The 17,165-nt window shown below is 33.4% G+C and overlaps 1 protein-coding gene and 1 pseudogene across 1 annotated transcript; one reads left to right on the forward strand and one right to left on the reverse strand.

The window, feature by feature from the left end:
- Window positions 1-530: 530 nt before the first annotated feature.
- Window positions 531-2,367, reverse strand: LOC127130000 (auxin efflux carrier component 8). The gene is made up of 4 exons (XM_051059087.1): window positions 1,561-2,367; window positions 1,140-1,297; window positions 815-891; window positions 531-734 (listed from the first exon to the last, which is right to left on the reverse strand). Exons 1-4 carry the CDS (start codon window positions 2,312-2,314, stop codon window positions 668-670), a joined length of 1,056 nt encoding a protein of 351 aa, XP_050915044.1. The 5' UTR covers window positions 2,315-2,367; the 3' UTR covers window positions 531-667.
- Window positions 2,368-8,008: 5,641 nt separating this feature from the next.
- Window positions 8,009-11,721, forward strand: LOC127131896 (damage-control phosphatase At2g17340-like; annotated as a pseudogene).
- Window positions 11,722-17,165: the final 5,444 nt, after the last annotated feature.

The raw sequence follows: 17,165 nt of genomic DNA on the forward strand, positions 1-17,165 counted from the left end.
CTGGAGGATGTGAATGTGATTTGGAATTTACGGTAGAGGAGGTAGAAGAGACCGTTGTTTGTCTATGATATGAAGTTGGTTAATTACCTCCTTTTGACTATCTGGAGTACTACATTTTCCTTAGAGAGAGACAACTGATACCAGTGTCTTGGAGAGGACAATGCTTATTCTTTTAGATCCGCTTACAAAGCTTTTTTTGAGGCAAATTCTAGCACCAGTATCTCTATCAATATTTTAAATTAGAATCAAACTTCTATTTGATGCAATTATCAAGTGAAAATTTGTTTAGACATCAAATCAATTTTGTTCGATCTTTATTAGTTGTGTGTTTGGCCTATCGAATCTATTTCTTACCTATGATTTTGTGGCAAATTTGTGGATCCCTTCACGTTTTTGTTGTTTAAAAAAACATATTGTTGAGTAGGAATGTGGATGTTATATATATAAACTTAAGAGAGAACAACATATAATCTACGAGCAAATAATAAATTTACCAAATAATAAATTTACAACATCAATTATGAGTGCAATAACATCTTTTCTTTAATTACAAAAATCAATAATGTAATTCGCAACTGTGTAAATTGTTATATTTTCCATCAATGTAAAACCGCTTATAATTAATTCTTCCTAGATTGCATATATTTAACACAAACAAACATCCGTTTCAAAGTGCTAAGAGGAAGTAGAAAGCCAATTCCACTGGCAAGGCAATGAGCATTCCTAACAAGATTCTGCAAAGAAAAAAAAACAAGAATAGCATAAAATCTTATTCAAGAAAAAAAAAGAGATTCTTTGATATATTAGTACTTACGCAGTGCTTAAGATTGATGGATGGACATTATATTCTTTAGCAAAAACAAAAGGAACTATTCCTTGTGGTAGAGCTGCCTGCCACATGCAAAATATCATCATATATTACTAATATTTACAGAATATCTATAAAAATAATTAAGGCGAGCTTACTCATAAACACTTATTTTAATAAGCACTTACGCTATAAAATATAAATAAACTGTTTATCCAAACAGACCCTAACCCAACCACTCGAGTCGAACTATATTTAACATTAAATGTTTAACTTTAAATAAATGATGATCTGAAAAAGTAGTAGAGAAGAGAAAAAAAAAAGATGTTACCTGAACTATAGCAACTTTAAACAATGTGTTTCTTAATCCAATGACAATGGATGCTAAAGCCATTAGAGCAGGTCCTACCAAAACTTTCAGTCCAATTGCCACCATTGTATTCCTTGCTCCACAAGCTATGATGCTTGACTGTGATGCCATAAACAGACCTAATAAACAAAAATACATTTTAATGTAACTCTTTGAATTATTTCTTTGGCACGTAGACGTAGTGATAAAAACTCTACTGATATCAGCGTCTGTCTGTTAGTTGAGGTAGGATTTGCGGAATATAACTCTAGTGATATCTGTGTTTGTCAGCTGTGTTAGAATTTGCGGACGCGACTCTTAGAATATTATTTAGTAATTTTCATGAGTTCATAACAAGAAAATAAACTGAATAATTTCTGTGACATATAGATATAATATATACCTATGCTGAACATTGCCATGCCAAGACCTCCATTGGATAATAGTTCTATTGACTGATTAACCACTTCAGGCATATGTATTCCCCACCTGAAATGTATGCTTGACCAAATGATGCCCAATAAAGATGCAAAAGTATTAGGGTTTCTGATTAGTTTCTTTCCCACTGTGACAAGAATGGGATAGATCTTCATTTTTCTTTTTGTTCCAACTGGTTCTTCATCTTCTTCTTCTTTTGATTGTATTTCACTAGCCGTCTCTGAAGGGGGTGCAGATAACATGTTCTTGGCAGCATCAAATTCATAAATAAACAAAAGTAAATTGTACCAAACCATACTCTGCAAGAAAACAAACTGAGCTAAAAGAACAACGGCTTCGTCATTATACATAGCTTTCAACACTGGAATTCCAATAATCAAAGTATTAGGAAGTGTAGACAACGATAAACCTGTTATAATCCATTTCAAACCACCTTTTCCGCGGATCTTAATAATTGCTGTTAAGAGAAGAAATGCGAGAAGTTTCTGAATGAAATCAGCATACATGAGTTTTAAGCTCATTTTGTAGATATTATTTGATGAAATGATTTGAAATGATAAAAGAGGGATTGAGAATTTTGCGACAAATTTGTTTATTCCCGAACATTGTTCTTGTGTGAAGAGTTTGAACCATTTTATTGAAACATAGGCTAAGAACATTGTGACATATAATGGGACAGTTTTTGTCACTACATGAAAAACATTGGCTAAGGAAATCATGTTGTGGTTAGATGTTGAAATATTTAGGAGCACTTACGGTTTTATTTAGGTGTCTTGCATGCTCTTTAGGCTACTTTTTTGTTATTGATTGTTTAATAAATTTAGGGGCATTTGTTAGGGTGGTGAAGTCTTAGATTTGGTCTACGGTGGAACCATACTTGAAAATCGTTCAAAACTTTGACAACGATTGAATGTCGTTCTTCAAATAAGAGACCCTTAATTAAGTTTGAGATTAAAGATAGTGTATTGTCCGTGTAATTTTTTTTTACACCATCATCAAATAAAATTATTACGTTCTGCCATGTCATACCAATATTTTAAAATTACACGGTAATTTGATGGGATACATAACTCTGATTGATTGACAAAATAAAAATGTTTTATACTTTCAATGCATAATCTTTTTTCTTATTAAGTTTTATTGAGGTAAAAAAAATGAAGGAAAAGAAAACAGTTTCATTAATTAACCACTTTAAGCTAACCGCATGCTTGTTAAACTCATAAGTTATTTCACTTTATATTTGGGTGGATATGTAATGTTTTGATGATTAAAGTAAGTGTATTAAAGACTATGGTACAAAAGATAGATTCCAATTTTGTTATAGGCATTCTTTAGGTACATATAGGTTCTTTAATAAAAGCAAACCTATATTAAGACAAACATGCTAACCAAAATTAGAGGGTTTATCGAAGATAATCGTTTGACTCGCATTTTTTCGTGAGATAGATCAAGATTTTTAATCTGTATCCTCTAATATATTTGTTTTATTTTTTGTGTATTTTTTACAAATATATATATTAATATAAATTTTTATAATTTTTAAAATTTAAGGTATAATATTCATGGATCCGTCCTATATTTTTTTTAGGAACAATATTTGTCTCATCTGTGTTCGCTTTTTTGGATTTTTGCAAGAAGATGTATTCGGAGTAGACATACGTGACTGTTTTTCTAATTAATATGGTAAAACATATTTTCATTTAAATTTTATCTTAATAAATGAGTTTTCTTTTTCTTTTTGATAAAGAAATAATATCAAGGTTGTAAAGGAAGAATATGTTAATTGTGAGAAGTGAGGAAAGAACAGTGTGAAGAAGAATACTTTCTAGTTTTGGTCAAAAGTGTGAAAACAAGTGATCAAGTAGAGAATTTGCTTTCAAAAATGTGATTTTTTTTGCCATAAAAGACCAATCATTAGTCTCTTTTTCAGGTTGTTCTTTGTTAAAGAAAAATCCAACCCATCAATGATATATATTCGAATGATAGATACAAAATTAATATACTTGGTGGATCATGTGTTTCTCTCCAACAATAGCATATATAATTAATTTTATAAAATAAAAAATAAAGGATTGAATAGCAGTGAATTTATATTTACCCCTATAAATATTTTGTATTTACTCATTATTTGATTTATTTGATGACATAAAAAAATATTTTATTTAAATAACTCAGTTTAAAAAAAATCTAAAATAACTCATTTTTCAAATTAATTTTTAAATTATTCCATTTAAAAAAAACGTTAACACGTAGATGTCAAATGAATTAGGGTTTACCCTTAATTTTAAAAAGGAGACGTCAATTGAATTGTTTACATTATATGGTATTGTCAATCCAATTGATGCATATGTGTAGAAAATGAGAGGAGGCGTCAATTGATCTGTCTTCTCCGTGTATTGTGTAATTTTTTTTGATATAAATAGAGATGTTGTGTGATTCATTTTATCCATCTATCCGATGTTTACAAGATCATTACTATCATTTATAAATAGAGATGTTGTGTGATTCATTTTATCCATCTATACAAAATGAACAATACTACATCTCTATTTATACAAAAAATATTACACAATACACGGAGGAGGCCGACAAATCGGCGTCTCCTTTCATTTTCTACACATAGGCGTCAATTGGATTGACAACACCATGTGCTGTAGACAATTCAATTGACGTCTCCTTTTTAAAATTAAGAGTAGGCGTCAATTCATGAGTCACCTACATGTTAACTTTTTTTAAAGTAGAGTAGTTTGGAAATTATTCTGAAAAATGAGTTATTTTGGATTTTTTTTGAAAAACTAAATTATTTGAGTAAAAAATTCACGTAAAAAAATAACTATAAAATTTTCTTATTTACTTATTTGACAACTTACATGGTATTTTTTATTAATTTACCCTTATAATTACTCTTACAATGTAAGCGAAATCGATTTACCCTTATAATTTTTTAAGAAAAAATGAAAATAAAAATAATAAATAAATAAAGTTTAAAAAAATTCACGTGAATTTAAAAAACAATAAATAATTAAATAAAATACCATATGGACCGACTAGTAAGCAAATTTGAAAATTCCATAATTAACAAATTGTCAAAGGGACTAAAAAAACAGAATCTAACCATTATAATGGGATAATTAATTTTTTTTACCGAGGATAAATTGAAATTCACTCACATTTCAAGAGTAAAGTATATTTAACCAAATCATAAATATAAACAATTTTTTATACAAATGTGACAATTGTTCAATTGAAAAAAAGTAAAATTAAAACTACACTGAAAATTGATCGTCTTTTCAAAATATAATAATTATTATAAAAATAGAGATAACATTTATTATCTAATACTCCTCTATCATAAAATTATTTTTTATTTTTTTAAAAATTATTTAAAAATAATTAATTTTTAAAATAATTTATAATATACTATCTATTTTTCATAATTACATTGTCAATTAGATTATTTAATTCGGGAAAGAGAAACTAATTTTTTCCAAGTCCATTATAATCTTTACATTATTAGTGTGGCTTAATCATTGTCTCCTACTTTTTTTCCAAATAAAGTCTAATTTATGAGTAAGTGTGGTGTAATCAGATAACATGTTGAAAGAGCATAATGGTTTCTCTCTCTCTTCTCTCTCTCTCTTAAAATAGGTGTTTTTTGTGTATTGACATTTTTATATTTTTTAAGATAATGATTATTGTGTTGTTTTCAATGATAAAATGAATGTCATTTGCTAAAATAACTTTATTAATAATAGGTAGTGAAGTAGTTATATGATTTAAAATATAATTAATAAGTGTAAGTTAGTATAAAGAAATAATAAATATTACATTGATATTTTAAAAGGACAAATAATTTGAGACAAATAAAAATAACAAAGAAGACACCTACGAAAGTGAGAAAAATACAAGAATGATGGGTTGAATTGTATTGCCTTTTTCTTCTTTTAAGCCTTGAGAGCTTCTGTTTCTGATGACATTCAAACATATTCTGAATACTTAGTTCAAAGTATGACTTAGAAAGACTTGGTTAACTTCTGTTTGAACTTAATCAGAGTCTAAACCTTCAGGTCAGAGTCTGAATCAGAGTTGCTCAGAGTCTGAACTCTTGTATATCTTTATCAGATTTTGAAATAGAATCTGACTCAGATGTAAACAAATGATAGTAGGGGGTATTTCAGAAGCAAGTAAAGTAAATGCACAAAACACAAGGAATTTATCCTACTTCCTCTCACAACTGAAGAGTAGTTCAGTCCCCTTGTACTTCCAAGAGATTTTCATTATAATCAACAAAGATTACAAATGCTCAAACACACAAGCAAGAGACTTCTTTTGCTTACACATGTAACACCCTAAATCCCGAAACTTATATAAAAAGGTTTACTCGACAATTTAAGCTGTCACTAACGATAACCCTTCAACATAACATAAACATTTTAAGAATACACAGTGAAAAAGTAAACAACATACAACACATGTCATCGCATGCTCACTTTCACTTATGATATCATTGCAGTGGAATCACATAAATCGCAATAATAAAATAGGTTAACTTTAATTTAGGTCTTATAAAGACTTAACTTTAACAAAATGATTAAAAAATGAGCTTCAATATCCACTTTCAACAACTTTAAACAAATCAACATAATAATTATCAAACTTCAACAAAACAAATACGTCGACATCAACCATAATAAAGAAAACATCGTTCGTCCCCCCCCCCCCCCCCCCCCCCCCCCCTAATGTTACCGAATCAGAGGATAGCAACTAAAGATGAAAAAAACGATAACTAATAAAAATAACTCCAAAAGTTATTTCCTACTTACATCAACAACTTTATTCATGAGTATCTATAAGATGTTCGTGGTTGACAACATCAAAGTAAAGGGCGTGAGAATTCACATCAACAAAATAACGACATAAGCTTCAAGGTAGAATACAAACATCTAAATAATCCACATCAATCACTCAACATCATTCTAACACCTAATTCATCATCATACACAAAGCAATCACATATTCATCAATTAAATTATGCAATGAGACTCATAACTTCAACTATACTAATATGCATATGGTATCATATCATCATGAATTGGTTCACTCGGGAACCAGGTTCATCCTACTCGAACCCCAAATCCACCCTACTCGGTTTCAGGACAAGTCATCAATCCACCTTGCTCGAATTGCAACTTGCCTCTTTCATCAACAACAACGACATAATGATGTATGTCAATACACATCAATGCAACAATAAGGTAATGTTTAAATTACCCTCCCGATAAAAAACAAAACATGCATTAACTCAACGACAATAATTCTCCTCCCGAACTATTATCTAGAGCTGTCAAAATGGGCTTGCCCATATGGGCTGACCCACCAGATCCGAAAAATCATAGGGCTTAGGCCTTAAAATTAGAGCCCATATTTTTCAGGGATTTTTTAGCCCGACCCCATATATACCGTGGGTAGCCCGTTAGACTCACATAGCTATAAGTTGTTTTTAAAAATATATTAATATTTATATTGTCTTACTCCAAAATAACACATTAATTTTTCTCGCCTCACTAAATTTTATCTCTATTCTATTCAACCTTTCTCTTTTAAATCTTACACATTAATATAATCAACATTCTTTCTTCGTGTTCTATTAGTTTCTTGTATGTTAAATATTCTAGTATTATTTTCTACAATTTAGATATGTGTTGTATTTAAAAACACATTATAGTATTTATAAAAAAATAATATAGTACTTTAAAACGTATTATGTTTAAAATAATATAATTTTTAATTTTATTTATAATAAATATTAAGAGGTTTTTATTTTTATTTTTTATTTAAAATAATTTTGTTTAGGGCAGGGTAGTCCGAAGCCCATATAGGGCCGTATCAGGTAGTAATTTTCGAGTTTATATTACAACAGAGTTTTTTATCCCAATCCTAAAAATCCCAAGGCCCTTCCAGGATCGGCCCGTTTAGGATCGGATAATCCATTTTGACAGCTTTACTATTATCACACGACAACATTACATAATACATTAATATAATTTATGCTCATACGGTAGCATGTCAACATCACAACTTACACATTAAACACAACATCATCATCAATTATTCACAATCACGCAGTAGCATAATCAGTAGGATTAGCACTCAATATTATTGAACAACACTATTGATTCATGACAGTTTCACCTTTATAATGACAAAACATCACACATATTCATACGATTTCATATCCATTAATTATATATACATAATTAAAATTCTAAACCATCACCATGGAATAATGTTTCACGTTAGCTTTCCAACGCTTCAAACCACGCCTTCAATTCTACGATTTTTTTTTTGCTTCTTGTTTATTAGATATAATTTTTGTTGTGTATGTGTTTGTTATATTTGTTTTTTCATTAGAAATGGTTTATGTGGGTTCCAGAGTTTTAAATAACTGTCGCCCCGGCCTCGTAAAGGTTTTCCCGATTTCGATCGGTACAAGTGTTGGGATACTTATTGTTGCAATACTGATTGCGGTCGTCTCGTTTGCTATTTGATATGGTTTGTTTTGCTGTTGTTTGTGGTAAAAATTGTTTTTTCTTCTTCTTGTTTATTAGATATTTTTTATTGTGTAGTTGTATGTTATATTGTTTTTTTTTCATTAGAAATGGTTTATGTGGGTTCCAGGTTTTAAAATACTGTCGTGTAAAGGCTTTCGCGATTTTCGTAAATGTGTTGCGATATTGATTGCGGTTATGGCAGTTTGAATTAACTATAATTTCTTCTTCATCGTAAAAACGGTGAATAACAGTATCGTTATCGACACATTTGAATATTGTTTTAACAGACCCGTTTTCATGGTAACGCACTGTTTTAAAACCTTGGTGGGTTCAATAGGATTAGAGAATGAACAGAGATCATGTTGTTTCACACAAGTAGTAGATGCTTGGTTCAGGATATGATCTCTGGCCGGTGCGTATGAAAAATATATGTTGTGATAGGTCAATCACTTAAGTGGATTTCAGTTAGTACCAGTGATTAGTCTATGCAAGAAGCGTGCAGAGAGCGATACTTCTGTTCCCGATGCTGCAAATAAAGCTGAAAAATTTGCTCAAAGGTGATCTGATTCTTCTTTCTTTTTTTCTTTTTCGTTTGTAGTGTGTGATTTTCCTAATTATATCTATTTTTTGCTTTTCCTGGAAAAGCTATGCTGATATACTTGAAGATTTCAAGAAAGATCCCGAAAGTCATGGTGGACCACCCGATTGCATTGTATGTTGAATACTATTGCCAAAATTATACCCTAATAGTTCGATTGTCTGTCTAATTACCTTCTTTGTTATAATTTTTGATTTGTTGGGTGGGGCGATTTGCTAGCTTCTATGCAGACTTTGCGAGCTAATACTCAGAGAATTGGGATTCAGTGATATCTTAAAAAAAGTCAAGGTAAAGTTGTCTACAATTTCGGATCCTATTTGTTATTTGTTACTGCTGTGCAGCCATAGATGATACAATGTAGAACAATGTTGTCAAATAGCTACTTTAACGGTACTATAACATAGCGGGATTTAAACAAATCTATATTGTTTTGAGACGCTCTATTTAGTACAAAGTGATAACATTTGGTTAACGGCTATATTGGTAGTATAGCATTGTAGTGTGGAGGAATTTGAATAAACCGTTATTTTTCTCGATATATTATTGAGAACATCGATGTTGAAGAAACATGTGTGTGTGTGCCTATCTAATTGTAGGGGTTGGCGTGTGTAACATCTTGCATGAATATGGAGGAAATGTAATGCAATTGTTATCAGATTTAGTTGACTTAAAGTGTCTACATTTTTTGACTTATGGTTGGAATTGGAATAATCATTTACTTACCTTCCGACCAAACTCCGGATTACCTGACTCCCCTTTCTTTGAGAAATGGAGGATGATGACCAAAAAACAAACATTTACTTGCCAAAGTGGCATGAAATTTCAACAAATGTTGTTGTCGATTTCAATTAAAGAAGGTTGTGTCGTATTAAATGATTTTCTCAATGAACTATGTAGTTTGAGTTTCATTGAGATATACTAATCACTTTTCTGATTGGGTGCTATAGGATGAAGAAAATGCAAACGCCATCTCATTGTTTGAGAATGTTGTCCTTGTTAATGACGCCATTGAAGATGAAGGCAAGCGAATTGAGAATCTAGTTAGGGGAATTTTTGCAGGAAACATATTTGATCTTGGTTCAGCGCAGGTAGAATGATTTCCTTTGCATTCTTTTGATAACTTCTCGATAACTAAAATTAGAGTAAATGTTACTTTGGTATTTTGGTCTCTAAATTTGTCAGCCGATGTTAGTATGTTACTATAGCCTCGGAAGATTTTTTTTGCTAGTAATTACAATTACAAATCATATGCAGGAGTACAAGAGAATCATATTTACGTGTAGTTTAAGTATTAACATATTCGTTTCACGATTCCTTGAAGCTTGCAGAGGTTTTCTCTAAGGATGGAATGTCCTTTTTGGCAAGTTGTCAAAATCTTGTACCTCGACCTTGGGTTATTGATGATCTTGATGCTTTCAAAGTGAAATGGAGCAAAAAGTCATGGAAGAAGGCAAGTTTTTGTATGCATAATCGATACAATTTTAAAATGATTTGTTGATTTTTTTTTTGTTTTCTGGCCTACTCTCTCCAGAAGCGGTGTTGTAATGTGTTCCCTTCATGTTGCAGGTTATTATATTTGTCGATAATTCTGGTGCTGATATTATTTTGGGCATTTTACCATTTGCAAGGGAGCTTCTTCAGCGTGGGAGTCAGGTTTGTCCATATTTTGTTTATTTATTTTACATAAAGAAAATTTATTATGACGAAACATAAGATATTACGACGAGATGAGAGGATGAAAACACTAGAAGAAACACAAGACAACTAAGAAAGAAGAGAAAGGTCTATTTGTATAAACAAACTATGCTTATCATGCAAGTGTTTGTGTATAAGCTATTTCAGTTTTCGTGTAAGCTGTTTCATAAGCTATTCTAGAAAGCAGAGTCGTCTCATGTTTTAGAGGCATTGTGTAGATTAGTTGCAGTTTAGCCATGACAAAACAAATAGAGACTCTATTTAACCGTGATAAACATTTTATGAGGCCCTATTTAGTCAAGGATTATTCGTGATAAATTTTGGGCCCTATGTGGTAGCCCGCCTTGCATGCCCTTAAAGATGACCCTACTAATTTTTTTATGAAAATAGGTTAAAAATAACTTTTGAATATGTCATTAGCTAATTTCATAAGTATGGATGAGATTAGGCCACCTCTTTTGCATATTCTTTTTGTGTATGGTATGTTTCATGAGCATAGTCCATTATACTATGTTTCTAACATGCATTAACACCAAAATTCTATTGCCCGACCTCAAATAGTTGTGACTTCTACATAAGTCCAATTACGATTGCTTAACATAACGCTAAATTTGTGACACAAAAGACATAACATTCTAGTTAGTGAGATTGTAAAACTCCCCTCTTTCATGGTATTATGTGGAAACTTGGCTTTTTTTCCTTCCTTTGGAAGATGTCTTGGCTCAAGGATCCATGCTTGTGATAAGTGGGTTGAGTGTTCTCCAAAGAATGACTTAAAATAAAAAGCAAAAGCAAAACAATACTAACTTCTAACTCATTAACAACTAACATTTAACTTCAAGCCATTTACTTTAATGCCATTTAATTTTAGTCTTTATTCATTTGTCATTATTCATACCATCCTAATTGTTTATGTTAATGCAATTTTCACTTTGTCCACTTGGACCATATTATGTGACATATTCCATTTTGTGTATACTTTGTTTGTTTGTGTGGTCTTTGACCATTAATGTACATAATAACAACAAAAATCCTAAAAAACTTTTGTGTGGACTGTTGACTTGATCTTGGACAAATGGACTTAGAATTTAGGCAACCTCCCTATGCTAAAGGACTTGGCCAATGCCAACTTTTGTGAAATCAAGTGCTCACAATTTGAAACTTCATCTGATACATCATTAAAGATACATTTGAGTTCATCTGCAACATAATCATTGTGAAGCTGTTATTTTAAACCTGTGACTTGGGGAATTTATCTGTTACATGGGCTAATTTGAAGAAGATCATGGAGTGGCTAAGCTTGGATGTGGAAATCTTTATTTGATGCCTTATCTCTTCAAGATTGATATAATTGTGCATTTGTGTGTTGCTTGATTCTAAATGTCCAAGGGAATTTGGTTTTCTATATGCCATTCTTGCCTATTGGATTGCTACCCATCGGTCAGATCTTTTCAACTCTTAACTTTTAATTTTGTGCATAAGGTTAGTCTCTTCATCTTCTCCCCATTTATTTAATTTCAAAATCTCTCCCTCCGTTTAAAAACTTTCTTTGTTTGAACTTATTTTGTTCTAAACTTTGACCACTTTGCAAAAAGATAGAAACTTTGGCCTTATGCCATTGCATTTTCAAACTTCTTTTCTTAAATCAAAATTGTAAATAAACTTAACTATACTTGACCTAAACTTTCAAAAAGTCAAAAAGAACTAACTTGTTCAAACCATTTTTAGGCCTTTGTGCCTTTCAAACTTAAATTTTGTTAAAAGCAATGCATCCACTTTGAAATTTGTATCACGAACTACAAGGTTTTGATCCCTCATTTTTATGTTGGTACGTAGGCACAAGTCCGAAGGTCTTGTCAAACACAAAAATATAATTAATGAATTCTTTTCTCATCGCCCCATTCTATTTGTTTGTAAACATCATTTTATACAAAATACATATACATACATAAAAAAGGGCTCCCTAGGAGTACCTAGGACACTTTGGGTACTAACACCTTCCCTCTGTGTAACTAATCCTCTTACTTGTAATCTCTGACATTTTATTGGTTTTGATTTGAAAACTTCTTACTTTTGGGTTTTGTTCGTACTTTTTCCCTTTTCCCTTGGAAATAATAAAAGCGCGGTGGCGATTCTTGTTATTTGATGTCTAGATTATCCATAGCTTGATGATCATGAATTTATCGCTACAGACTCCATGCTCGTGACTTACAACAAACCCTTGATTCTTGGTTGATCCAATCAAGTCTTGTCAATATCAATAGAACTTGGGTGTTGATAATGTGTAAACCATAATCCACCAAAATGGATTATTGATCTTGACAATGACTTGATTTATCCCTTAGCCTTTGTTTGTTTGCCTTGTGTGTGATCCCTTATTTGTGATTGTTGCATTCATGCATTCATGCACATCATAACATTCATCACATAAAAAATTTCAAGGAACTGAGGTATTATTTGCAAACATTTTAAGACCATGGATTATGGACGAAGGATCACTAAGAAGTATAGTTTCAGATGTCCCGACTTGAAAGAGTTAAGGAAGTTAGCATCTTTTGTATTAGATCCCTTGGAATTCAAACAACGTCATGTGAAGCTTCTATCTATTTTGTATGCTGATGTGGTTGAAGGATTCTTGAGTGTGTTGGTTCAGTTATATGATCCTCTCTACTGTTGTTTCACTTTCCCAGATTTTCAGCTCGTGCCTACCTTGGAGGAGTATTCTCATCTTTCGGAGATACCTGTTTCTAGTAGAGTGCCTTTTAATGGATTGGAGGAGATTCCCCGATCTAGTATGATTGCTGAAGCTCTTCACTTGAAGAAGTCTGAGATAGAGGCTCATTGGATGAAGAAAGGAGGATTATTTGGGTTGCCATCTGATTTCCTCATTAAGGAAGCTACTACTTTTGCTCAAGCCGGTAGTATGGATGCTTTTGAAGCTATCTTTGTATTGTTCATTTATGGTTTAGCTTTGTTCCCTAACATTGACGATTTTGTTGATGTTAATGCCATTAGACTTTTCTTGATTAAGAACCATGTGCCTACTCTGTTGGGTGATATGTATTTCTCTTTACATCTAAGGAACTCTAAGGGTGGTGGAACGATTGTCTATTGTATTCCTCTTCTGTGCAAGTGGTTTATTTCGCACTTACCTAAGACACTTGCTTTTATGGAGAACAAACAATGTCTATGGTGGTCTCAGAGACTTATGCCTCTCACTAATGATGATATAGTTTGGTATGATCCTTCTTTGGGCAGTTTGGAGATTATTGATAGTTGTGGTGAATTCTCTAATGTGCCTCTCATTGGTACATAAGGAGGAATTAACTATAACCCTGCTTTGGCTCGTCGTCAACTTGGGTTCCCCTTGAGAGACAAACCTAATAACACTTTGTTAGAAGGCCTTTTCTATCAAGAGGGTAAAGATCCCTAACATTTGAAGCAGAAGATTGCGCATGCTTGGCATAATGTGCATAGGAAAGGAAGATCCGAGCTTGGTCCGTGCAATTGTGTAGCTTTGGAAGCTTACACTCTTTGGGTGAAGAAGAGATATTTGGAGTTGAAGATGCATTATCCTTGTGAAAGACCTATGTCTATGGTTGTGGTTGAGCCATTAACTCTCCCTAACCAAGATGTAGAGGAGTTGGAAGGCGTGCTCATCAAGATGAAGTGAGAGAAAGATATGTGGGAAGAGCGTTTCCACGCTTTGAGTAAGAAACATGAAGAGTTGCAAATGGAATCTAAGGACAAAGATGCACTCATTGAGCTAATTGAAGACCGAGTGACAAAGAGGCAGAGAGAGCCATCGGTTTCATCTTCTAGCCTGCCTCAACCTTTCGTTTCTTGGAAGAAGATTGTTGATCAGCTTGTCCTCAAGAAGACTCAGATAAAGGCTTCTTTTGAGACCTAGATCTATCGCATCCGAAGGGAGTACGCGCCTTCAGCTAGGTCTTCTAACATTGTTGTTAGGGATCCTTAGGATGACTAGTCTCCTTTTCTCTTGTATTTTTCATTTGGTTTCTGAAATTGTACTCAGTGTAATCCTTCCAATTATATAAATGAAAAGATATTTTTGGTCATATAAAAATTATTGCAAATGTTGTTAAATATATATTTGCAAATGATATAGTAAGTTCCTTGAAAATAAAAAATAATAAATAAACAAGCATTGAATTTCATGCATCATGTGCTTAAGCAAGTTTCTCTTTCGCCAGATGTCTCATTGGTGTTTCTTCTGTGCTTTAACAAAGATGACTCATCAATACAACACCCATGCCAATCATCTCAAAATAATGGAGCATCTAGAGAAAGAGAACAGAGAGTTGATGGACGAGATCGCCCGCCTGACTTCCATGATGGAGTCAGTTCTTGCTGCTCAGAGCCAATCTTCTCCAACACCTGTAACTCCTCCTCCTCAAAGGATAGTTATTTCAGAGGTGGCTACCTCTACCATGCCTACTGCTACCACTCATTTTGCACCCACTATGCCTGCCGGATTCCCATGGGGAATGCCGTCCAACTTTATGCCTGAAGACTTTGCGCCTACATTTGCTTCCATGTCGGCATCTAGCCCGGTCATGTCTGTGCCACCTCCCGTTGTGCACACCTTACCTCGTGTAGAGGATACCACTTATCAGTCCAAGCCGTCTGAGGGTCCGGATGTTTACGAGAAAATGGATGAAATGAAAGATCAGTTTCTTGAGTTGCGCAAGGAATTGAAGACGCTAAGGGGTAAGGACTTGTTTGGAAAGAGTGCTGCTGAGTTGTGTTTAGTGCCCAACGTCAAGATCCCGGTGAAGTTCAAAGTGCCTGACTTTGAAAAATATAAAGGGAACACTTGTCCACTCAGTCATCTAGTGATGTATGCTTGCAAGATGTCTACTCAGACTGACAATGATCAACTGCTGATTCATTATTTCCAAGACAGTCTAACTAGTGTTGCGCTCAGATGGTATATGGGATTAGACAGTGCAAGTGTTCATACTTTCAATGACCTGGGAGAGACTTTTGTCAAGCAATATAAGTATAATGTGGATATGACACCTGATAGACACCAACTGAGGTCTATGTCTCAGAGAGATAAGGAGACGTTTAAAGAGTATGCGCAAAGATGAAGGGAATTGGCTGCTCAGATCACTCCTCCTTTGGAGGAAAAAGAGATGACAAAGATCTTTCTGAAAACTTTGAGTTCATTTTATTATGAACGAATGATTGCTAGTGCCCCTAATGACTTCACCGAAATGGTAAACATGGGGATGAGGCTTGAGGAAGGAGTTTGAGAGGGACCTTTGTCGAAAGATGAAGCATCGTCGAGTAAGAGGTATGGTAGTAATTTTGGGAAGAAAAAGGACAATGAAGCGAATGCAATAAGCAGTGGGAGGCAGAGAAGGCCTCAGATCAGAAGGAATTCACCATCCCGTAAACATCATCATCAAGTATCTTCAGTTATCCCGGTATTTTCTAATCAACAATCAACACTAGTTCAACCACAACCACAATGTCAACAACAACAACAACAACCGCAACAACGAACAAAGACCTACATGATTCAAGTACTTCAAGTATCCTGACTTACTCGTATTTCCCTGCATGATTCAAGTACTTCAGTTTTATCCTGACTTACTCGTATCCCCTGCAGATGTTGTTGTTCCCCGGTTGAGTCTTTTCCATTTTTGTATGGAACTCCTCGAGTCCCCCAGCAGTTTTAAGTCATAGCCTGACCTACGCATAACCTCATTTATCCCCCCAGAGTCTCTGTCTCCCCAGTGAGTTTTCCTCATGGAATGCATTATTCTCCTGCGGACTTTCGGTCTCTCTGATTTCTTTTCCTCTATGGCAATATTTCCCCATAGAGCATTAACTTTTACATTCATATCAATTGCATCATGAGGTCTCTTAGGGACCAAAATTTGTTTCTATGTTGTTATTTAAGCCCATTCTACTGAGTCGACATGAAGATTTTAACCTTCTCCTCCTCAGTTAGAATGTCCTTAAATAGGGGCAGCTGTAAGACCCTAATTTTGACCCTAAAATCCCTCATGTAATTTCATCATATGCATTAGCATTGGGATCATACCTTGGCATCCTCCTTACCCCTATTTCATTGGGTTTGTTTTGGGAGAGATCACCAAGCACTATGATATTTGTATCATACTTGTATTTTATCATTTTATAACCGAAATACCAAAAATATATCTTTCCATTTGCCTAACTCCTTTGAAGGTAGGGCATGATCTCCATTGATCTATCAAGTTCATATCTAGGGTTTGAGACCCTCATGACAAAGAGCAAAACCATGAATTGGTCCAAGAATTGTTATGAGCATCATATATGAGTTCCATTGATTCCTACATGGTATATTGATCAAGTGTTCTTCAAGAGTTTGAGGCTGATTTGCCTTGGAAACCCTAGTTTGTCTGGGTATCTTAGTAACTTCTCCAACAAGCTATCTCACCAATTGATCAAATTTATCAAGGGAAACTTCAAAATTCATCATCTTATGCATATATGATCTACCATGAGCCAATAAATTCAAAATAATTGAAGATTAATAAGTTGGTTGGTGGTGGTTGGCCAGATGAGTTCATCTGATCAAAACTGGGTCTCCCTAGATCCTATCTCCTACAACTTTCACCATATGAAAATGATTCCAAGAGAAAAGTTACTCTAAGTGATATTCCAAACAACTTTCATGTTGAGACATAGAGCTATTTTTTCTTGGAAAAT

Source organism: Lathyrus oleraceus, chromosome 3 (genome assembly GCF_024323335.1).
Source record: "Lathyrus oleraceus cultivar Zhongwan6 chromosome 3, CAAS_Psat_ZW6_1.0, whole genome shotgun sequence".
NCBI lineage: Eukaryota > Viridiplantae > Streptophyta > Magnoliopsida > Fabales > Fabaceae > Lathyrus > Lathyrus oleraceus.

Excerpts from the sequence above, each read along its gene's own strand:
- LOC127130000 (XM_051059087.1), bottom strand. The coding sequence starts at position 2,314 with ATGATTTCCTTAGCCAATGTTTTTCATGTAGTGACAAAAACTGTCCCA. Across the intron at positions 892-1,139 it reads TTAAAGTTGCTATAGTTCAG|GCAGCTCTACCACAAGGAAT; the intron begins GTAACATCTTTT and ends TGCATGTGGCAG. Across the intron at positions 735-814 it reads CCATCAATCTTAAGCACTGC|AATCTTGTTAGGAATGCTCA; the intron begins GTAAGTACTAAT and ends TTTTCTTTGCAG.